The sequence below is a fragment of the Meles meles genome, chromosome 15 (assembly GCF_922984935.1).
Source record: "Meles meles chromosome 15, mMelMel3.1 paternal haplotype, whole genome shotgun sequence".
Lineage (NCBI taxonomy): Eukaryota > Metazoa > Chordata > Mammalia > Carnivora > Mustelidae > Meles > Meles meles.
In genome coordinates this window covers 67,291,824-67,316,417 of record NC_060080.1, presented here as the reverse complement: position 1 = coordinate 67,316,417, position 24,594 = coordinate 67,291,824, and the positions used below count along the sequence as shown (strand labels likewise).

The following is a 24,594-nucleotide window of genomic DNA, read 5'->3' as shown; positions in this document are numbered from 1 at the left end:
CTGGTTTTAGCCTGAAAGATAAAATGTCTTAAATGCTAGTTAAGCAGCAACAAAACAAAACAAGAAAAAATAAACTTTTCAAAACATTGAAATCAGAGTAGCTCTCGCTTCTGTTACACCATTATACTTCACCATCATTAGATGACTGATGGTGTTTCAACCATGGCACTTAAGGCAAGGAGGAAACAGTACCGGAGGGGGGGGGGGGGGATAGGGGCCTAAGTTTTTTTTTTTTTTTTTTTAAGTATACCCAGAGTCTAGATTTCTTTTCTCTATCCATACTTCTCATAAAACTAAAAAACCTCATTCCATAGCAGTTTCACCTCTTCAGTGATTACCATTTAAGTCGTAATCTATAATCTACATTAAAATTAGCTGCTGATAAATACTAAAATAGAACTTCACCAATAAATCAGGCAAATAGGTACCAAGCAAAAAGGCCAAAGACAAGTACTAAAATATTAGGCCATTCCTTTTAACATACAACGTGAAGCTCCCCAGAGATATCCAACAGTAAATGTGACTTTATATTTAGTGCCCAAATAATCAAAATAAATTTCTGGGACAATACAGGCTATACTAGATCTTAATTTCTCCTGTCTCAAAATATCCCTAAATTTCAACAAATAAATAAGTTAAGGTGTTATTAGATGGTCTAAAATTTAAATTATTAATATAGAACCACAGTATCTGCAAAGTAGACCCTGATGTAACTTTTTGCTTATTTTTAAAGCTTGTTTTATTGTATTGGTATCATTACTCTAAATTTTAATTATCAAAAACTAGTGTTTCAACTCACCTTTCATTAGGTCAGACGGATGAAGAAATAAAAATCCTTCTCCTCATTAAATTCACATACAAAGAAATCATAAAGGTAAAAATCCAAAGCTATATTGTTTTCTAGTCTTTAAATTGCAACTATAAAAATCTTTGCTCCACATCACTCGGCATCAGGGAAATGCAAATCAAACCCACAATGAGATATCACCTTTGTCTCAATGTGAACTCAATCTCAAACTCACCTTTTCCTCACATTTCTTTATTGAATAGATTTTTAAAAGGATGTTATGAATGTTACTGTAATTAGCTCCACATACTGCTTTTAGAAACATTATCACCAATTCTGCAAACAATTCTGCTATAGAAGGAAATAACATTTTTAAAAAACTGTAAAACTTAAATGTGGCCAGGAAAAAAAAAAAACAAACTGTTGGTGTGTAATGTCTACTTGGACTACTTAAAATAGCTCTAATAATCTTAAGACAATTTATTACAAGTGGTCAGATATATAGCTTATCACCTTCTCTTTTTTAAAAAATGGCACACTTACCCATCTACATAAAATATTTTTTAAAATATTCATTACAGTCAACATTTTAGCACTTATGGGCTTACATTCTTACACAATGACCCACTGAGACTTGAAAGGATCTGCTGGGCTTTCAAGGGGGGAGGAAAGGGGATTAAGATCACTGATTGGTTATTACAAGGACAAAGGTTAGAGACTTAAATATAGACATGCATTTAAAACTGCTGTGTATACATCTTAATGATTTCAAGATATATACAAATATAATCTACTTAAAATGTGACTGGTAATGACTTTAAAGGTTCAATGAGATTTCCAAAGAAGAAACAAGCTTAACTGCAAACGCAGTATCCTGCTACTTAAAAAATCTTGGATAGAATTTCAACTACACCAAATCAGCTTTAAAGAAAAACAGTCACAGAAAATATGTCATTATGTAATAGAAAGACAGCTATGTTAATTTATCACACTAAAGTGACCAACAAATGAAATGCATTTAAACAATACTGTTTACAATGTGCAAGATTAAAGAATAGGATTAAAGAATAGAACCTAATCAACCACGGGATTGCAAAGCCTAAATCAAATGCCAGTGAGAGAACAGCATGACATGTTCTCATATACAACCACATATAAAAACATATGAAATAGCTCTTTCAATCTTTAACTTTTAAAGCTTTCATAGGCTCCATTTTCAATCCAAAATACATCTAAAATTGCAAAGCTTATTCACAGAAATATATTATTGGTCACATAAAAAAACTGAATAGAAGATTAAAAAGTACTTATACCCTTATCCTTCCAATTTTTCTTCTGACAGTCCATCTCTTGTCACGATCTGCCCTCCAGATGCAATTATCAATTATGCATACCAACAGAAAAGCTGTAACTGCACAAATCTACCCTGTGAGACATGAAATACCCGTTTCCTCCACCGAAGTCTGCAGTCTCCGCTGCACAACTGCAGCAGAACTGAAGTCACCTGACGTCTTCTGGGTGTGGAAGAGTCTGACGCAGTGCAATCTGTAACTAGGCTACTAAGACTCAGGCACGAATGCCTTCCTCCTCTGTGTTTATTGTTCTAGTCTTTTGCTTGTTGCTCATACCAAAGGGAGCTACTTTTCCAGGGAGAGGGGCAGGCTACCAAAAAGAAAGGAAAGAAAAGAGAGCTGTTCTTTTGTCAGAGTTAACCATTGAATATATCTGAAAGGCACTTACAGCTATATGAAATCATTTTCTTTTCACAGTGGGTGAATGATGCCACTGGTTTTCAGTTTCATTTGAAACCCTAAAATCAATAGTTACCTAATAAGGTAAAAATGGACCAATCCAAAGAAGGGTAATAGCTTAAATTTCAAGCCTGGGAAATGCTGAATCTCTTCGTACTTTCTCCTCTGAGTTTACAAAGGCTTAAAACATTCAGCATTTGCACCCTCATGAGGCTGTGAGTGGAGAATCACAAAATCAAATTATTAATATTTACTGAATATATGCTACTTCAAAAGAAAAAAACGGTTTTATTCAATCTCAGCAGTCTAATCTTTCTAATGCAACGCTATTTCTTCTTTTACATTAATGGAAATCAGAGACTTAAAAATATATATTCCTAATCATCACCTGCTACAACTCAATCTTTCAATAATCTATTAAACATTACTGCAAGTACTATTAATAGATTCTTAGCTTGAAGAGAAATATTCATGTGCGAATTATATCATTTGCCTTGGGAAAATGACCTAAGACTAAACCAAAATTTTACTGATAAATACAAAAACAAATTTATGTGCAGAACTTCCAAAATTTAACCAAGCTATAGAGGCAATATTTAATGAGAGATCCGCTAAATGTTCTGAAGTGTGTGACAGGATGAAGTACTGTAAGATATATGGCCTATGTACGGACCTACATACTTCTGAGGATGATACAGCTACAATGAAGTTGGTATAATATTTTCTGGAACTTACTGTAAAATTCTGCAAAATCCTTAGAATCAGAAGTGGTCTGGTTAATGACACAGTTCTTTCTATCTGCCTTTCTAACTCCATACATGGATAAAGCAAAGCAATTTTTAAAGAGAATCTATTATTCTTAGCTCAAAAATTAGTATCTAATTTAAAATTTTATTCACTGGACCCATGTATATAATGTGCTATTTTTGAGAACCCTGTCACAAAGTCATACCACAGCTGAAAATGCCTGGCTTCTCCATACAATACTTTGAAATCTCAAACTATTCAGTTAAGTCTGAAATATTTCCAAAATACTATCTCTAACAACAAATCCCTTGAAACAGTGAAGACATATAAATAATTTAGCATCAGAATAAAGCACTCAAAAACAGTGCCCAAACACTGTTTTCAAATCAGAGATTACTGCACAAATAGGAGAGAAAAAAGAGATTTCTTGAGACAAAGATATTTACCATTTATACTATTCACATCTGTTGGTACTTGATTTGATTGAAAACATTTAAAAACAGTCTCCGAGAGCAAGAACATGTGATAATAATAACCATTCATCTAAACACTGAATATACTTAAAAGCTCCCCTGGCAGATTTAAAAGTTAAAACAGGAGCCCTGAAGTTTGATCTTATATACTGATACCTAATTCTTTAATTTTTAGGGTCTTGGCAATTGAAACTATTAAATTGGCAAGAACAACTAACTCCTACAAATCAACTGACATTTTGCCCATTTTTTTCTTAAAAAGTTTTAGAAGGGTTATTTTAAGTTTGGTTAGCTAAGCAAAAAAAGGACTGAAATTTAAAAACCTGATGATACAAAACTGTTAAAAACATAAAGCCACAGAACTATGCTTTTAGTGAGGATCAAATGAATTATTATAAGCAAACGGCCTTAGGATAATCCCTGACAAAAAGTAGGCTCTATATAAATCCTAGTTATTTAACACTATTATTATGCTACAAATAACAATCAAACTAGTAGGAAATAAGTACATAAAACACATCTAAGAAAGTGCATATATGAAGCCATTCAATTCTAGAGAATAACCCAATACCTTTCTAAACAAGTATAAGCATGTGCAAGCGTGCAAGTGCATGCACACACACACACACACACACACACACAATTACCGTGCTTTGCTACACAGTTCCATTATACTCCAGCTCAGAAAAGTTTATACACAGATAGTTTGTAGATCCTACTCCACATTAAATCCCAACATAACAGACAAATAAAGGACATAAATCTGTTAAAAACTTACTTTATTTTGTTTTCCTTCAAATATTTAATATTTTGTTTTTAAAAAATGAATTCTTTCAAGGACAATTTTCAAATAGAACATACATCCCAACTTGTGTAAACAGCACTTTGATTATTTGGGACAAGAACCTATTTTTACCTTGAAAGTAAAAGCTTCCAAAGGAGGAGACCACACAAGACTAGCAGGGGGAGGGTGATGGAAGACATTCTCTTTTTTAAAATACAAAATTAGCCTTACACAGTACTTTAAAATTTTCCAAAGTTCATGTTTGGCGACTTCTCACTCCTCAATATCCACATCCCTGGTGGACAAAGCATGACAAAAACAAATGAAAACTTCCCCAAGCACGACTCTAACTCCTTACCCTGCTCTAAAATTACCAACACACTCTAGATTTCTTTTCTTCTCATATCTCACATCAAAACTCTCATTTTCTTAGTGCACTTAACCTTAGTAGGAAAATCGTATGATTAAATCAATTCCTACTAAAGTAAAAAAAAATTCCTTTCTCTATAACCTTCTCATGAAGAGAGAGAAAAAGAGAATGTGTTTGTGTGTGTGTCTTTGTGTGTGTGTGTGTCTCTCTCTAAGTGGCAGGATTTCAGACTGAAGACTGTACTTTGGAATAGAAAGCAATATGTAAGCTATTTAAGCGCTCCAGCCAGCCTTCCCAAGATATTCCTCCTTTCCCATTTCTTTCCTTCCTCTACTTCTGAACCCCAGAAAAATCCAAGTTTTTGTTTTTTTTACAATGTTTAGAAATCAAGGGAAATAAATGAAAAAGATGTGGTCATTTGGATTTAAAGTGATACTCTCTAAGATTGCTAGTATACAATTCTTGATAGCTAAAATAAGTATATCTACTCTCTGGAACCAGAAAACAAGATTCATTTTTTAAAATAAGGAATTATAGTTACACAGGAGTTTTAAACTTATTTCAAAATGTAATTATCCTAAGCTATACAAAAATATAAACTAAACATATGAAAAATATAAACTAAACATATGAAAAATATAAACTAAACATATGTCTCATTAAACAATGCTGTTTAATACCATAAGCTGTAATATAATGCCCTCTATGGACTAAATTATAGCACTTCAACATTAACTACTAAAGTGAATCTGAAGACATGGAGAAAGACTTTAGTCTAGAAAATGAATGGCAATACAAGTTCAAATGGCAAAAAAATGAGTATTTTAAAGTCTAAAACCAATTTCATATAAGTTGCTAAAAATACTAAAATCCACAGAGAAATTAAAAGTGATATACTACTCAGAACTAAATAAATTCTAGCTTCATGTATTACAATCTAAAATAAATGTACATATCCCAAAAGATCCAAAGCATTTTTTAAAATTCAGAATAAAAAAATTAACAGTCACTAGTCTTTGAACATATCTTTTAAAGCTTGTAAGGTTTCTCCAAACTACACAGGTTTGGGGGAATCTTTAAGGTCATTCCATGTTTAAAATAACATGACTCAAGCATTTGTTTGATTCAGTACAATGTGTCAAAATCCTTTTATATAGTTATTTTTAAAGTCATTTGTTAATGTAAAGTAAATATCTACAACTCACTAAATTTCTCTGGTCATCTGAATTTATTCCATATAATCAATTATAAAGCATTCTGTACACCTATTTACTATATCCAACACTAGATGGCACCAACACCCATCCAGTTGATTGCCTAAAATCTGGGCATGCAATCCAACAAAAAAACTGTCTTCTCAATCTTCAGACTCTTTCTGCCTGATACCAGGGAACTAAAGATCAGAATATGATGGCAAGAGAAAAATAACTCCACCACCAAGAAAGCATGTGATCTCTGACCAGAATTCAAAATCAATTTTAAATAGCTAAGAATCGGGCATAAAAATAAAATAATACATACATGGATATTTTCCTATGTGAAAACTAAAAATGTCCACTAAAATGTAGAATAAAATAAAAATTGTTTGGGAAACTGTAACATACCAGGAGTTTTCATCCTTTGTCAAGCTCTCTCATAAAATCAGAAACAGAGAAACACCTAAATTTGAAAATGGGCAAAGGGTATGAACAGGCAATTCACAAAAGAAATAAAAATAGCCAATAAATACGTGGAACACGTTTATTTTCACTAATAATCAAAAATCAAAACTGCAAGATACCCCTTCATCCGACAAACTGGTAAAGGTTTTCTGTTTTTGTTTTTTAAGTGCCAAAAAAAGAATGTCTAGAAGGATACCTAATAAGCACGTTCCAGGACTCTGAAGGAGTATGAGGTGATTAGCTGAGACAGGAAGACTTACTGTCATTGTGCTCTTTGAATTTTGTATAATGTGGAAATATTACCTAATAAGCAAAAGAATAAATATTAACAATTGTTGGTGATAGAGAAATGGGTGTTTTCTTACTTTGGTAGGGGGAAGTTAGTACAACTTTTCTGGCAGCCAATTTTTGTCAAAACTCCTAAAAATGCTCATATTCATTTACCTAGGGTTTATTTCCAGTACTTTATGGGAAAGAATAATTCAGATATATAAAACATATTTAAATATAAAGAGTACAATAACAGCATTATTTATAAATTTAAAAGTCAGAAGCCATCTAAGAATCCAACAATAGCAAACTAATCAAATTATATGAAATACCAAGGAATACCAAACATTAAAAAATCATGCAGCATAATAATGACATGGAAATGTCAGCATTATATATGATACTGCTAATTTTTTTAAAGCTATAAACAATGTATAGACCATGATCCCAATTTGGCAAAACACTTATTTTTTCACTCCATCATGAAGTATCCATATGCATAGAACATAGACTAGAAGAATATATTCTAAAGTATTAACAATTATGTCTGAGCTATATGATTACAAATTTTTTTCATCTCAATAGAGTTTTCTACTTCTCAAATTTGTACAATGAGCATGTATTACTGCACACTGTTTCATGTCTGCTGGTCTGACTTTACTGATGGCAGGCCCTTCAAACAAATTCTGACTATTGAAAGCACTGAAGCTCAAATAGATTAAAGCATCTGCCCAAGGTCATACACTGTAATCACTGATAAAGCCAGGATTAGAACCCAGGTCTGTAAGATGCCCAAAATGAAATTCTTTCAACCACACTATATTTAGTGTTCTCTTTTATGGCACATATTCATAATTATTTTCAATCTGTACTGGGCCCATAGTAAGCACCAAATAAATCCCCATTAATTTGACATTAAGTCACATTTGTTTAAATATAATCAATTCTTTCGTTAACAACAGTCTGTCTCTAATTTAGCTATATCATAAATTTCCTAACATTTCCAGTTAAAAGCATTTCTACTCAATTTGTTAGATTAAGCATTTTAATTTTTCAGGCTACTTAAATTTCTTACTTTTATCAGATTAACTGCTCAGTGTCATAATTAAAGTCCAACTAATAATTATCAAAAAGTATCCTAAATACACTCACTAAAAATACATTGTAACCAAAACCTTAACATCTATAATGCTTTACTGAGAAATTTCAAAGGCTATATATAGTACATTCTTAAATTAATGTAAGAAAAGTTTTAAATTATTAACACTATCTAAATAAAGTTCTTATTCATGAACACATATAACAAGCATATATAAATTTGCAAAGGATAATTTTCAATTCTTTATCTAGATAAATGGGCCCCTCTTAAATTAGTCTTTCATTAAAATGGCAATACTACTTGGTTATTCTTAGATACATAGTTTAAGTATAATGAATGACCAATCAAGTTGGTGGTGGTTTACGCTACAGCAAAACACAATCTATACTCATTTACAAACAGAAAATATTCTGTGCATTACTGGCAAACCAAGGAACCAACAAACATATTAAGCAATCACTATCATTAAGTGAAGATCTCAGTGATTTGGAATAGACATTATTAGAACCTTTCTTTACCAATAGCTTACCAACAACACAGATAGCAGCTCTTCACAAGAGAGTGTTCAGTCTCCACATGCAAGCAAAAGTGTTATTTTGATACCCCTACTTATGGAAAACCATGCAAGAAAATGTACATGATAAACAATGTTCTTGACTTTTAAAAAATGTCTTACATTGGTTAATGCCCCAACACAACAGGTATATAATAAAAGAAAAGTACCTTTGCTGCCTGCTAAATTTAGACCTAACCATGCATTCCAAAAATGGAAAACAACTGAGAAGGGGACAAAACCTAAGGTGGAATCCCAGTTCTTCACCTATTGGGAAAAAGATCTTCCTTATGGAATTAATAAGAATATAAATAAGAAAGTTAGCCCAATGTCTGGAACACACTTCAAAAGCATTGTGCTTATTATATAATTTACTAAGTAACCTTGGGAAACAAGACTAAGCCCCAAACTTAAGTATTGTCATCCATAAAATGGTTCCTTCCTTCAGATTATGGAGGAAACTAAATATGTGAAACTGCTTTATGGTTAGAAGATTTCCCATAAATAGCAGTCTCCCATAGTCAGGTAATGGTAAGAATCCAGTTTCTTTTCTCAGTCTTTCAAAAGTCTCAAAAACCTCCACAAAAGTCTCAAAAACCTCCAAAACAGAAAAAAAAACAACAAAAACAAAAACTGAGAGCAAACTGAGACAAATTTATCTAACTATATTTCATATATATTCTAACTGTAACCACACTAAGTTTGGGGAAAATAAAAGGAAGAAGAGAGAAAAAAACTAATCCAAGTAACTTGTACCTGACTATATACATTCAATCTTGGAGGGTTGGGGTGGTAGATTTGCAAAATAATCCTGTATTTTACTGTGTCTACTATAATCATATTAGAAAACATTCTAAAATCATTTAGAAATATTAGAGAATTAAGCAAATGAGTAAATGTATTGGTAGTGTTAGCAGCAAGGTTCTCATTACAGAAGGAGCAAACAAATATGAAATGAAGGAAGAAAAATAATCCTCTGGGAATGGATCAGAAAAGGAGGTATTTGTATGAACTCACAATTTCAAATACAAGTATATGTATGTGTTTAGGTTTATTTGTATGTCGTTTATGTCGTTAAGCAAGCCTTTTTACCTCTGTCCACTGAAAGGCTAAAATGGGAAGACCTCAAAAGGAGTACTGGGGTCCAGCTCTTGATCTCTAATACTACTTCCAATTAAAAAGAATCAGGGATCCTTCAAGAAATGATTGATTTCAGGCCAGGACAGAGTAGGCATAAGATGAGCCTACATTTTATTACGCTAGAAAGAAGTGCTTCCCTCTCCCTCCCCAAAAAAGGATAGCTGTACATTCTTGAGCCAACTTAACAGGACCCTTCCAAATCTGGGACAATTTACAACCAAACTAATTAAGTACAGTAATGAATTATAAACCACTAGGGGTAAAAGAGCAATTCATAAATCTGTATTGATAATTAACTAACTAATTAAAAATCATAGAAAAGGAGTACTCTTGCTAACAGCAGAATGCCGTGGACAACTGATAATTTTTCAATTCCAAGCCTCCCTCCAAATTTATTATTTTGCAGCCTTCATGTTCAAGACTGAATCAAGCAAGAATCATCAACAGACATTAAATCTAAGAAGGAATTTTGATGGGGAGCAGGATATTTGCATAGTCTTGAAACATCACCCCTCAGACTGCTTATAAGCTGTAAGGAAAGAAAAAAGAAAGAAATTATATAGTACAGAAATGAGGAACGACCTTAACCAGATGGTGAAAAACTAACTTCATTAGCGAGGGACTTATGAATAATGGGTATTTTCAGATATGATACTATGAGAGACGTAAAGCGTACTACATCATCTTCATTTGATCATGAATCCATAATCTCAATCTAATCACTGAGAAACAGCAGACAAATGCAAAATTTAGAATGTTCTATTAAAAAGGGAGAAGGGGAAGGACCTATGCTCTTCAAAACTGTTAATGTCGTAATGTCGTAAGTGGTAAATACTGGAAATGTAACAGAATAAACAGAAAACAACATGACAACTAAAAGCAAATTTTGGCCCTAGATTGGATCTTGTAGAGGACACTATACAGGCCACGTTATTAGATTAAATGTCACATTAGAATATGGATGGTAGATTAGAAAAAAAGTACTTTATCAATGGAAATTTTTGAACTTAATAGCTATACTGAGGTTACATAAGAAAATACCCTTTTTGAAGAATTTAAGGATAAAACAATGTATGTAACTTACTGTCCAACAGTTCAGGAAGAATAAGGATGTATTTAGGTATCCATGTCTAGTTAATTATAGGAGGAGAACATAACTGATAAAGCAAATGGGAAAATGTTAATAGATTAAATTTAGATGAAGATAGTAAGACATTCTTTGCACATTTTTATTTTTGCAATTAAGTTTGATGTTACTTCCAAATAAAAGTTAATTTTTAAAAAGCAACTGTCCTTTAAAAAAAATTCTTCTAAATGATACTGTTGTTTATTTCAATCCTACTTAATTCCAGTCACAGAAAATTTAGCATCTAATGTATCATAAACCCTTGTTTTGTATAGATCGGCGTTTCAGTTTAGTTCCAACAAAAACCTCAATGTTTCTTTTCACTTTGTTACCCACGACCAGTCTGCAAATCCACTATGTCCTTAGATGCAAGTAAGTAGGTTTCTACATACTGACCATAACATCCGTACACATACACCTGCCCCAAAGATACCAAAACAGAACCTCAAAAACTTTTTTATCATATTTCATATAAATGAACAGGCCTATGTGTCCACTCACATTTGCTATCTGTAACCTCCATAAGATCTTCTCTTCTGCAGAGCCATTCTTAATATCCCAAGGAAGAGCTAGCCTCTCTGTAACCTTACTTTGTATTGGTGATCTTCTACTTCCAATCATTATATCCTTATATCCCTAACCTGACATTCCTATGCCAAACTTCCATGCCATCATCTAAGGAAAGCATTTCAATTGTCATGTGGTAGTTAACAATTCTTTTTCAGGAGTTTCACTATCTTGGTCTGTACACATGTAGTATAAATGTACACAATTATTAGAATATTTTACCTTCTACCTGTTGTTTTATTTTTAAAATGAGTGAAAATTAAAAAATTAAAGTGCCAAAAAAATCAATGTATTTTAGATAAAATGGAAACCATAAATCTTTAGCTACAAATTTTTTGAAGTAAAGAAAGAACATATATGAAATGCTGAGCCTAGATCATCAAAACCTGTCTCTAAACAATGAAATACAGTTAAAGAAAAAAATAATGTTAATTATGACCTGAGGAAAAAAAACAATATTTACATTTTATTATTAAAAATAGTTTGATAAAATGCCTTTATCAAGGAAGAGGAAGACTAGCATTCTTTTTTTTCATAACAAATCTTTTCCAAAACTATCAGTAAGGCATCAAAGCCTACATGATAATAGCTTGCTCATCCTTCTTACAAATCAGTCTTTCTTCCCAAAATTAAAACTGAATTCTGCCAACAAATGTCATTTTAAGAGAACAAGGAGAATTGAATAATAAATCATCTGAGGAAATTACTATTTTCTTATTTAGTATTTATCAATGCTTTAATATTTAAATATATATTCAGTAATATGACCCCCCAAATTTTTAGAACACACTTAATTATATTACAATTAGGGATGGTATAAAATTTTTAGCTATCTGAGAACACAACCTTCCTAATGTTCTTAATTGTCTCTTGATACTCTTGGTACATTTGACCCTGGTACACTTAACCATGTTTTTTTTGAAGATGGGGAAGCACTTGTACTCTTATAATATACGTTACAATGTTTAGCTAAGTCCTTACCAGTTTGCTTTCACCAGCTGACTGAAAGCTGCCTGAGGGCAAGACATTGTCTTAGTCCTCATCTTCCTCCACACCTCTTCCAAAGAACTAGTACAATGCTTGGTATAAAGCACCATAAAGCAACTATCCACTGCTTAAAACAGATGTCTATTAAAATTAAAGTCAAAGAAACAAGTTCCAAGGACCTAATTCAATCCCTTTCTTCTTATAAATATAGAAGGAAATTTATTTCTAGAGAGATAAAGTGGTTGTCAGTCGTACAGCCGAGACTACAACTCACATCACCCACAGTGTTTTGTTTTGATTTGTTTTTGAAGATTTTATTTATTTGAGAGAGAGATCACAAGCAGGCAGAGAGGCAGGCAGAGAGAGAGGGGGAAGCAGACTCCCCGCTGAGCAAGAGAGCCCGATGCAGAACTCAATCCCAGTACCCTGAGATCATGACCTGAGCCGAAGGCAGAGGTTTAACCCACTGAGCCACCCAGGCGCCCCCACCCACAGTGTTTTTATTACACCACAATGACTTCTCCTTTGTATGACTTCTATAGCATACATATATTAGGTGCATCCAAAGAGTTTTCTATTCACTAGGGAGCTGCTAGGACACTTCATTAAAAAAAACAAAACAGGGACACCTGGGTGGTTCAGTTGGTTAAGCCTCTGCTCAGGTCATGATCTCAGGGTCCTGGGACCAAGCCCCACATCAGGCTCTCTGCTCAGCAGGGGGCCTGCTTCCCCCTCTCTCCGCCTGCCTCTCTGCCTACTTGTGATCTCTCTCTGTCAAAAATAAATAAAATCTTAAAACAACAACAACAAACAAACCAAAAAGACTGAGCAAAAGAAGCAGGAGTAACAGTTGTTTTCAGAGAAAAGACTTCAATAACGATTTTGTAAAGAGAATGCTCAACTACTGCTTTTACTTCTTCAACCACCCCTACTTAGCCTTCAAAGGCACTGTCCTCTTCCCTTACTTAATTCCAAACTATTAGACTACAGTCAGTATAGGCCAAGATCCCCAGGTTTAGTAAAGTCAGTCCAAGGAACTGCTGTCTCCGGAGTGCTCCAATCTACTAGGGCACTGCTAACAGTGGTGGGAAGAAAGGTTGAGTAGAGAAGTGGGACTTCACAAGCTGCTATAAAACCACTGCTCACATCAGTCAGTGTGCTGTCTGGGTCTTCACCCACACTATATCATTACCATGCTGCTCTGGGATTCTCACTCTTCTTTCTACCACTGTCTCCTAAACCATTTCATTGGGCTGTTTAAGAATCCTCATTCCAGAGGAGCCTGGGTGGCTCAGCTGGTTGAGCATCTGACTCACGGTTTCAGCTCAGGTAGTGATCTCAGGGTTGTGAGATGGAGCCCTGTGTCCAGCTCCACGCTCAGTGCAGAATCTACTTGAGATTCTCTCTTTCCTTCTTCCTCTGCCCCTCCCCCTGTGTCCTCTGTCTCTCCAAAATAAATAAATGCTAAAAAAATAAAAATCCATTCCACTGTGAACTATCTCCCCTAATCTTCAACTTCTTTACTGAATATTCCTGCCAGTACCTCCTTTCACTAAAACCTGGCTCTACCTTGATGATACCGCTTTTCCCATTAACTCTAAATGGAGGTTACTCTCTTACACCTGCATACCTCAGTGACAGGAGGAGAGGTCAGTACTGTTCTTAGCTCACCAGTGCTGCTTCAAGATGTTCTCAGAGGCCCTGGGCAAAGTTCAAGTTATTCGGCTAAGACACTCTCTATTTTTCCTTACTGCTTCAATCTACCAATCCACCATTCTGCCAGCTACCCCATTTGCCCTTTTACCAAAGTCTTTTGTCCCTAATTTCTAATCTTCTCCACCCCAAGTCCTGCCATTATTCTGTGTGATTTTATGAGAGCAATCCAATTTCTTAGCCTCATAGTTTGTTTGACCTTTGCTCTAGCAACCTTCACCCCACTCAACATCAGCCCTTGCCTCATCGCCAAACTTTGGCCATTATAATCCATCTGGAATTCTAAATTAAACACCCAAAAAACACATGCACAATCCTACTTTGTTTGACCACAACCTCCAAGCATTCTATGTTCATATTTTTATTCTTTTTACTCTTAGTTCTTAGATCTAATTTGAAGCACAAGCTCTGACCTTCTATTCAACCATCTATCAATTCCCCCTGCTCTCTTCTTTACATTCTTCAACTTAGTTGCCACAGTCCATCACATCAAACTACTACTGTCTTCAATTCCTTTGATTCACTGTCCTTTCACTGGGCCAAGCCCCTCTAGCAAAACACAAGTGTGAATCAATATAAGCATTTGCCTTCCCTGAACCTACACCTAGGATGTTAGGCACAATTAAAGAAAAATCACTGTGTTATACAGACTACCCTTCTACCTTGACTAGACTCTTCATACAAAGCCTTTGTTTCCCTAGTCAGACCTCTTCCACACAAGCATGCTCCAGTTCATTCTCAGCAAATGACCATATACTTCCCTCAACTTCCAGCCACAAAAACTAGCAGTATCAACACCCATACTTTCCCTTCCATTAACTACAATCAATGTCTTCCAATGTTCCTTATTTATATGCCAATTCCTCTACCTGAATTCTGGATCTCATCCTGTCCCATCCCCTCCTGACTTTCTACTAGCACCTTTATTTAGACTTTCCCTTCCATCTTTAGTAAAAGAAAAAGGTCCTTCTTCAACTCTATCCTCTACCTTATTCTTGCTCATTTTTGCTCCATCTCCATGATCTTGAGCTTTTTATTTTTTTATTTTTTTTTTTTTGAGAGAGAGCAAGCACAAGAGCAAATGAGCAAATGAAGGGGAAGAGCAGAGGGAGAGAGAGAATCTCAAGCAGGCACTGAGCAAGGCTCAAACTCACCACCCTGAGATCATGACCCAAGCTGAAATCAAGAGTTGGATGCTTAACGGACTGAGCCACCCAGGCACCCCATGATCTCAAACTTCTTAAAAACTGCTAACATTGGGGCACCTGGGTGGCTCAGTGGGTTAAAGCCTCTGCCTTCGGCTCGGGTCATGATCCCAGGGTCCTGGGTTCGAGCCCCACATCAAGCCCCACATCGGGCTCTCTGCTCAGCAGGGAGCCTGCTTCCTCCTCTCTCTGTCTGCCTCTCTGCCTACTTGTGATCTCTGTCTGTCAAATAAATAAAATCTAAAACAAAACAAAACAACAACAAAAAAAAACCTGCCAACATTTAGTATCCATTTACTTAAGTCTCCTTCACTCCTCACCCCTAGCCCTGCCCACCCACACCACCTACCATTGTTAGGCCAACAACTTCCCTACTTTTTGACAGACTCTCAATCCTTATCTTAACTAAGCTTTCTCGCCTTTGATAATGCTGACCAATTCTTCCACTTTTAAAGCTTCCCCTTTTCTTGGCTCTCCGGAGTTGATATCCCCGGCTTTAATTACTGGGTCTGAGCCCATGATAAATATTCACATACAGCCAAAGTCTCTGTCAAAAGCTTCATATATTTAATATCCACCACTTCTTGGAGGTCTCATAGGTACTTTAATACCAAAATATTCAAAACTTAATTTTTTATCTTCTCTCCTTAAACCCACTTCATTCTCTCATATCCCCTAATTCAGTTTCTCATACTGCCATACATGCATTTGAAAACACAAGGAACCCAGGATTCCTGGAATCATCTATAACTTCTTTCCTTATCCTTCATGTCCATATCCAATCAAACATCAAGTCCTATGTCTCCACTCTCTTCCCACTGCATTAATATTCATAATCTCTTCCTTCTTAGAAGAAAGAAGTCTCTCTGCCACTAATACCACCCATCTCTAAAACATAAGTACACTCAATAAACAGTAATCACTACACATTTTTACAGAAAACACAGCTAAATTAGAATGCTAGTTAAAAAACACATGTGCAAATCACTCTGCACAAATCAAGTGTGTCAGAAATGTAGAGTCCAAAGAAAAAATGACAATCCCTACTTTTCAGAAGAATTCCTAACAGCATACCTCAATTTATACTTTTCAACAAAATGTCTGCTACTCAGTATGCTTAATTCTATACATATTACTGGAAAATACAGCAGTATATTGAAATACTGGAGACATGTTACAGAAACGTGGTTTCATAAAAATTTAAAATGAAGTAATTTCTGGGAAAACCATAGTAAATACATTTTAAAATGTTTTGTTTTAATACCTCTTGCTCTTCATGCTATGAGGAAATACTGAAGGAAAAGAAAAGATAGAAAGACATGAAGCTGATTCTAATAAAATCTTCCAGTTCCATAGTATAATACAAAAAGGAGCACTGAGTAATTGTGTGGAAAAAAAGTTACACACAAGGGCGAGTAATGAGTACAAGAGGAGTTAAAAAAAAATGCACTAAAACGTCTGAGACAGTAGAAAAGAATTCTTATCAATGTGATATATTAGAGATTATAAATGTAATATACTACAGAAAATGCAGTGGAATGGTCCATGATAAGTCAAAAGGTGGCAAGAAAGTACAAAACAATGTATGGACTGATGGATTACCTGAAGTTTTACTCAGCTCTGCTGAAAATATAGCAGATGGTGATCTGTTCTCTTGCTCTGTATCAGAAGGGGGTTTTTTCTCAGCTTCTTTCACAAGAACTGTGGGTTTGACTATACTGCCAATTTCTGTTTGAGTGGCCAAAGGAGAAACATCTGGAGGCAGTAAGGGCACCTTCGAAATATCAGACCTATCTTTGGAGAGTTCATCTGGGACATGGACTTTATCTTCCTCTTTAGGTTGTACATTCTTGAAAGAAAGGTCATGAGGTAACTCTGAGCCAGGTAATGACCCAGCTTCATCCTGGACATTAGCAATCTCATATTTGTGGGATACTTCTAGATCAGTATATTCCCCGGTTAATTTAGGAGAAGAATCAGTTTTAGAACCGACAAATGTAGGGAACTCATCTATAATCTCAATTGGAGATGAATCTGAAAATGTTTCACTCTCCCTTACTTTTGCTTCCTTGGCAATAAATACGCCGTCATCTGAATAAACTGCAGTACTGAGCTCCTTCATCTGCAAAGGAATTTTCTCCTTTTGGGTCAGTGCTGAAACTTCGGGAGATAAGGTATCTTTTGTGGTATCTAAATTGGGCTGAAAAGATTCCAAATACGGCTTTCCCCCCTCAGGTGGTCGTGAAGCACTGAGTTTTTCCTTAGTTTCATGTTCCATCACTGACTGAGAAGTGTCCGTGAGATTTTCATTCACAAGTATCACAGCTTCATCTTGTTTTGGTGGAACTTCAGGTATTGAATCATCACTAAATAAGTCCACCGGTTCAGAATCAGGTGAGGAATCTTCAACTAACTCAGAATGATCAGCCACTGGCTGTGCAACTTTTGCTATTTCTGAGTAATCGGAGAAATCGGAAGATGGCTCAGTAGAGAGCTTTGTTTCTTTAATTAAATCACATGCGATAGATATATAAGGAGTTTCTGTTTCTTGAACAGCTACGTTAGTACTTTCAGGCTCTTTCATTTCTTCCTTTATTCCTGATACATTTTTTAGGGATACGTTCATGGCCTCTTCATACGGTGGGGGATTTTCCGGCTCAGGTTTTCTGCTTTCATACTTAGCGGAAGGAGGAGCTTCTAGCTGGGATGAACTGGGCTGCATGGCAGGGGCAGCAGCACCGGGAATTTGAGAATTTAATGGTGCTTCCATAACAATGTCAGGCAACACCGGTGAGGGAGTGGCTTCAGATTCTTCAAAAGACGGGCAAAGCGGAGACGCCACAGGGTAAAGCGACTCCTGCAGGGCTTCTGATGTTTGAACCAAGTCCATTTTTGTTTCAAAAGCAATCTTAGTACCTGTAGCTTCATTCAATTCACTTTCACATGCTTCCTGTACTAAGTCTGGGGTTAGACCTTCAGCCATGCTTGCCACTACTTCCGCAGTCACCTTTGACACACTGTCTGTTGTGACATAATCTGCCTCAGAATCCTGTGTGGCTACAAGGAAAGGGTTTGATGTTTTGGTACTAAAATTCTTCTCCGTTACAATCTGGGCCTTTTTTTCTTCTATCTTTTTTTCATCTGTCTTATTTTCTGAAGTATGATCTTCCAACGAAGGAAAAATGTTTGTCGAAAGGTTTTCAGTTGCTGGCGGGTTAAAAGGAGCACATGTGATGTATGCTCCTGAACCATCTTTTACAGCTTCTGGTGTACTGGGAAAAGAAGTATCATCATTACTGCTTTCACTTTCTTTTTCATGATTTGTTTGCTCAGGGCTATCAGCAAAGCATTTCTCATCCACTTTACTCTCCAACTTGCTCTCTACATTACCTCCATCACTATCTTGCTTATGAGTGTCTTTTACATCCCAAACTCGCTCAAATGGTTTGAAGTCTGCATATTCTTCCCTCATAGGAGCTTCTGCTGCAATTCCCTTTTCAATGAAACTGTCCTTTGTTTTTTCTGGAGACATAACTTTGTCTTCCTCTTGAACTGATTTATTAGTAAGGGCTATGGGTAACTCTTGTTGATTACGAAGGATGTTATTACTAACTAAATCCTCTTTTTCATCTTCATTCTCTTCCCTAGGATTTGCTACTATTATGGCAGATTCTGCTTTTGGAGAGCCACTGAGTGATAATCTCATTTCTGAGTATTCCAATTGTGAAAACTCAGCTAACTCTTTGTCTACAAATGGATTTTTTGCCTTCTCTGTGAACTCTTTAGAAGCTTCAGTTGACGTTTCTTGAAGTGTTCCTTCAGTGCGTAATACTGGTAAATTACCAAGATATTCATGTTCTTTAAAAGAAGCAGCTGAGAGGGGAGACAGAGAAGGAAGAGAAGCAGCAGTTTCAAGCAGGACAGATGGAAAATCCTCTTGACCAGCGGAAACAGTGTTACCTGGCTGCTCCTTCAAGTCCATAATTTTTTCTGTGACCATGGACAGAAAGGAAAGTTAGAGAATGCCAGCGTTCTCAGAGTTAATGCAAGTTTTATGACAGATTAAAAATACGGTTAGTAAAGAATTAATGTTAACTAAACTGTTAACAATAAATAATCAAGTAGTCTTGAATCATTACTGAAAAAAATTAAAGCTATTGTCAATAGAAGTGCATGGCTACAGAGCCAATTATATGCTATGAAAAGGCACAAATTGAGTCTCTGAGGAAAAAATCTCAAGTATAATCACTTGAGAAAAGCCACTTCTAACAAGTTTTAGAGGAAGACAAAAGAATTTGAGAAGAGTTCGACAGTGCAGAAAAGACACTGAATAATTAAATTTTAAAAAGAGTGGCATTCATTTCTATGAAAGCCTTTCAGCTATAAGTGCATTTGGAAAAAAGGACTAGTCAATATATAAATATAAGTCAAGGGTCCAAGAATTCTTTATATATATCCAATTTATTGGTTCTGTCCATTTCTCTCTTGGACATACATACAAAATATAAATTTCAATTTTTTCAAGAGACAAACATTCTTGGAACCATGCTAATTTTTAGTAAACTCAAACCACTCTGTACAGAGTTAATAAAACTAAAGAGTTAAAGTTAGAATACACAGCGGATAAAAGGCTAGCAGAAAGAACTTGCCTGCAGAGGAGTGTATCACAGGCTCATATGCAGCAGGAAGAGCAAAAAGTGTCTCATCTGAAAAACAAATAGAATATAACCTCAGCAGAAATGAAGACAGAGTTTGAAGGAGACTAAAGGTAAGAGGAGCAAGCAAGGGTTCAGTTTGTAATGAGTTAACACAAAACTTTTACAAAGAAAAAGCCAAGATGGAAAAGAAAAAGTAGTACTATCAGTAGTACCATTAATTCAGATTATCATATATATTACAAAGATGATTAAATGATAGCCACAGAACCTATCATTTCTTAAGAGGCAATAACAAGTTTATGTTAAAGAAATTTCATAAGCCAAAGTGATTTTAAGGTACTATTTTTCTCAGTTAATACATGGCATCCAAACTTTTATTCACATTTTCGGGTAAGTGAATTTTTTTGCCCTAATCAAGGCCAAAATTTTAAAAATGCATTTGAATAAAATTAATAATTACTTTTGCTTAATTCTTTTTTATTAGCATATGTTCAGCTTAGAAGAACACTTTCAGAAAATCATGCATATGTTCTTCTATTCCAGGTTGTCTATCTCTAAAGGAAAACATTCCAATAGTCACTGTACACTAGTCTGTGAGGATATTAGTGCTACATACCACTGTTCAAATTGCAAAGAAAACACTAATTGTCATTAGGAAGATAATTATTATCATCAGTCTTGTTTTGTTTAAAATTAACATTGAGAGATACCCGTTGTTCTTTTTCTTTTTTTGAGAGAGAGAGAGAGAAAGAGCACGCACACATGATCGGGGAGAGGGGCAGAGGGAGAGGAAGAATCTTAAGCATGCTCCACACTCAGCACAGAGCCTAAAGTGGATCTCATGACCCTGAGATCATGACCTGAGTCAAAAATCATGAGTCCAATGCTGAATCCACTGAGCCACCCAGGCATCCCAAGGGATACTTGTTATTCTAAGTGTTTTACATGCAGGAAAACTCTTGTTATAAGTGGAGTTAATATCCTCCATTTTACAGGTTAAAAACAACCTGTAATTGTTGGGAGGTCATTAGGATTACAGGAGATCATGACAGCGGGACCATAGTCTGATAGGGTTAATGCCTTTGTAAGAAAAGACACTAAAGAGCTTGCTCATGCCTGTGTGATGACACTTCCTCCATGTCCCAGCTCCTCCCCTCCCTCCCTCGGAGCAACATTAAGAAGTCCTGAGTGAGTGCATAGTGAGATGGCAGAGATAAGCCAAGAAAAGAGTCCTCAGAATGAAACCTACCCTGACTAAATCTTGATCTTAGACTCTCCAGCCTCCAGAATTGTGAGAAATAAATTTCTGTTGGTTAAGCCACCCAGTCTATGGTATTTTGATGTGGCAGCCCGAGCCAACTAATATACTACATATTGGCATATGAAGCTTGCACAATGTCACTTTATAGCTGCAGTTGGAAGATCCTGAGCTAAAGATCGTCTGTGGTTTACACTAGAGAAAGGCCTCTAGCAAAAAAGACAATTTGAAATAGCTTGAGGAATGACAGGAAGGTATTCCTTTAGTGTAGAGGACCTAATAAATCTGGACATTTTTTTTTTAAGATTTATTTATTTACTTGACAGACAGAAATCACAAGTGGGGGGGGCAGGCTCCCTGCTGAGCAGAGAGCCCAATGCAGGGCTCAATCCCAGGACACTGAGACCAGACCTGAGCTGAAGGCAGAGGCTTAAACCCACTGAGCCACCCAGATGCCCCTAAATCTGGACATTTCTATCTGGAAGGACAACCTAGGCAAGGTTGATCAACAGAAAAAAACAGAGATGTGGCTATCATGAACATGGACATGTCTCCCAAAGTCATCCCCCTTGGTGAATAAGAGTTAAATTCACAATGTCATATAAATTTTAGATAAATCCATATTGGGCATGATACCATATCTGAAGGATTCTCAGACAGGGTAATGAGGGGAAAATCTATGGTATACATTTAAAAATGTTTTCTATAACTAGAACAATAGGTTGGATGGGCAACTCATCCAAATCAGTAAGTCAAACCACCTTATGAGATTTTATAACACATACACATGTGTACGCACTTTTTTTTTTTTTAAAGATTTTATTTATTTGAGAGAGAGAGCGTGTGGGCAGAGGGATTGGGGAGCAGAGGGAGAGGGTCAAGCAGACACTGCACTGAGCTCGGACCCTGATGTGGAGGAGCTTGATCTCAGGACCTTGAGATCATGATGTGAGCCAAAATCAAGAGTTGGAGGTTCAACAGACTGAGCCACCCAAATGCCCCAGTGTGTGCACACTTCCAAAAGACAACTTACTATGTGATCGTCTTTAATACAGTTTCTCTTTTGTAAGATGAGAGAATCTGAAAATTCCTTTCAGTTAAAATAATGTATTATGATCTTACACAAAACTGAGACTTGGGGATCAAAGAGCAGAACCAAATAATTACACAGGTGCTCCATTTAAATAAAAGGTAGCAACTCCTTAACAAAATGGCTGTTTCTTCATCTATTTAATATAATTAAAAGTTACTAATGCAGAGGCCAGTCTTCTTCAAAAGTGAACTCAAAAGATATTACCTTAAAATTAGAGGGAAAACAAACTACAACCAAAACTGTGCCAAAAATTTAAAGTATTTTTTAACATGTATCCTTATTCCTATCTAATACCAGACTCTCTCATAGTGGAAACTATATTCCTGGCACTTGGCCAAATGAGAATATTTACAAATTGGTATTTCAAATATTCACTGAATTTTGAAAAAAGAAAAATCACAAATTGAGAATCAGTCCAAAATTAACTGTGAAGTAAGTATTGTATTTCAAAAAGCACTTAGGGAAAAGACAAAAACAAACAAAAAAACAAAAACAGGAGAAGTCACTACCACTTGGCCCTCAAGAAGAATTGCTCTGACTTCTCATAAAGTGATCATGGGATCAAGCTGTCTGGGTTCAAATCCCAGATTCATCACTTAAAACTGTGTGACTTTGATAAAGATACTACTTGTCCCTTCTGTGCCTCATTTCCTCATTTGTAAAATAAGTGTAGTTAACAGTACCTCTTCAAAATGTTGCCAGGGAGAAAAGTGGGAAGAATTAGAAACAACTTGCTCTAAGTCACAGACCTAGGAAGCCAGAGAGCAAGGATATAAACACGTCTAACTCTCAAGTTCATGTGTTTTATCTTTTGGCGGGATCAGTTTATGCATAAATGCAACCAGTGTAAATTCCTCTTTCTTTATCAGCCCCTCAAGTTTGATTTCCCGAATTAAGGTAAATTGTGATCCAGCAAATACCCTGTTAATTACCTGAAATATTTGGTTATTTGCTTCTACTTCACAATATAATAGTATTTATTATGGCCAGGCACATTTATTTCAGATACTCTTTCAATGCTCAAACCACCCCACAAAGTTAGGTCCTCCTGTTATCCTCATTTCAGAAATGAAGAAACAGGCATTAAAAAGGTGGGTAACTACCCCAGAGTCACAAAATTGAAAAATGATGGATCTGAGATTTGAATTCAGAGAGTATACAGGTCTATGCTCTTTTCTTTAGCCATTCCGCAGTACCTCCTTCCCTGGACTTTATAAATTTAGAATTTTAAAATATTATTAAATAAAATTAAGGATGTTAAAAATTTTTGATTGACAATACTTACATATCATAAGCTACCAAATTCTAAGGCTAAAGAATTACTTTGTTTTGAAAAAAAAAATCACTGATTTTAGGTTAGTCTTCCTTTTTCTGTAAAAGATCTTAACCTTCACAAGTAAATAATAAACTGTTTTATAATCAGGGACACTATATTAAAAGTGAAACATTACTGAGACATGTTATATATACACATATACTACTACTAGATTTACAAAAAAGATAACACCCCCTCTTTCTATGATCTATGATTACGTAAAATTCTAACTACTGGATGAAACTGAAACTTCAGTCATCAACTTCATTTGTGCTATTCTGCACAAACAGAAAAAAATAATATTAAGGTCTTAATTCTACCCACGCTAAGTAAAAACACAGTGGCAATATTTAAACAAGTTTTCACTAAATAATAAGCAAAAAAGAAGCCAGAATTCTTCTATTAAGTCTCTCTTACCATCAAATTAATATTCCTAAAAGAGTAATTCTAGGGCTGCCTGAGCGCCTCAGTTGTTAAGTGTCTGCCTCAGGTCATTATCCTGGCACTGGGCTCGCTGCTCCGAGGAAAGCCTTCTTCTCCCTCTCCCACTCCCTCTGCTTCTGTTCCCTCTCTCACTGTCTCTCTCTCTCTCTCTGTCAAATAAATAAATAAAATCTTTAAAAAATAAAAAAGTTAAAAAAAAACCTGGTGATTCACAGACCTGTACCCCTGGGGATAAAAATACATTATATGTTTATTAAAAAAAAAAAAAAGAAAGGATGAATACCCAACTTTTGTAGCAACATGGACAGGACTGGAAGTGATTATGCTGAGTGAAATAAGTCAAGCAGAGAGAGTCAGGTATCATATGGAGCATAACAAATGACATGGAGGACATTGGGAGATGGAGAGAAGGAAGTTGAGGGAAATTGGAAGGGGAGGCGAACCATAAGAGACTATGGACTCTGAAAAATAACCTGAGGGTTTTGAAGGGGCGGGGGTGAGAGGTTGGGGGAACCAGGTGGTGGGTAATAGGGAGGGCACGTATTGCATGGAGCACTGGGTGTGGTGCATGGGCAATGAATACTGTTACGCCA

General features: G+C 35.6%; 1 protein-coding gene across 3 annotated transcripts in view; it reads right to left on the bottom strand.

Moving 5' to 3' along the window:
* Positions 1-24,594, bottom strand: part of RTN4 (reticulon 4) — a 72,051-nt gene that overhangs the window by 32,314 nt on the left and 15,143 nt on the right. Inside the window, exons 2-3 of one of the 3 annotated variants that reach the window (XM_045979782.1) lie at positions 19,883-19,939; positions 16,836-19,223 (exon numbers count right to left, since the gene is read on the bottom strand). The exons of 1 other annotated variant lie outside the window; for it this stretch is intronic. In XM_045979782.1, the coding sequence (XP_045835738.1) occupies positions 16,836-19,223; positions 19,883-19,939 (2,445 nt within the window). Of the gene's footprint in view, positions 1-2,100; positions 2,343-16,835; positions 19,224-19,882; positions 19,940-24,594 lie in introns of those variants that run through there. One more of the 3 variants, XM_045979784.1, reaches the window with a different exon arrangement.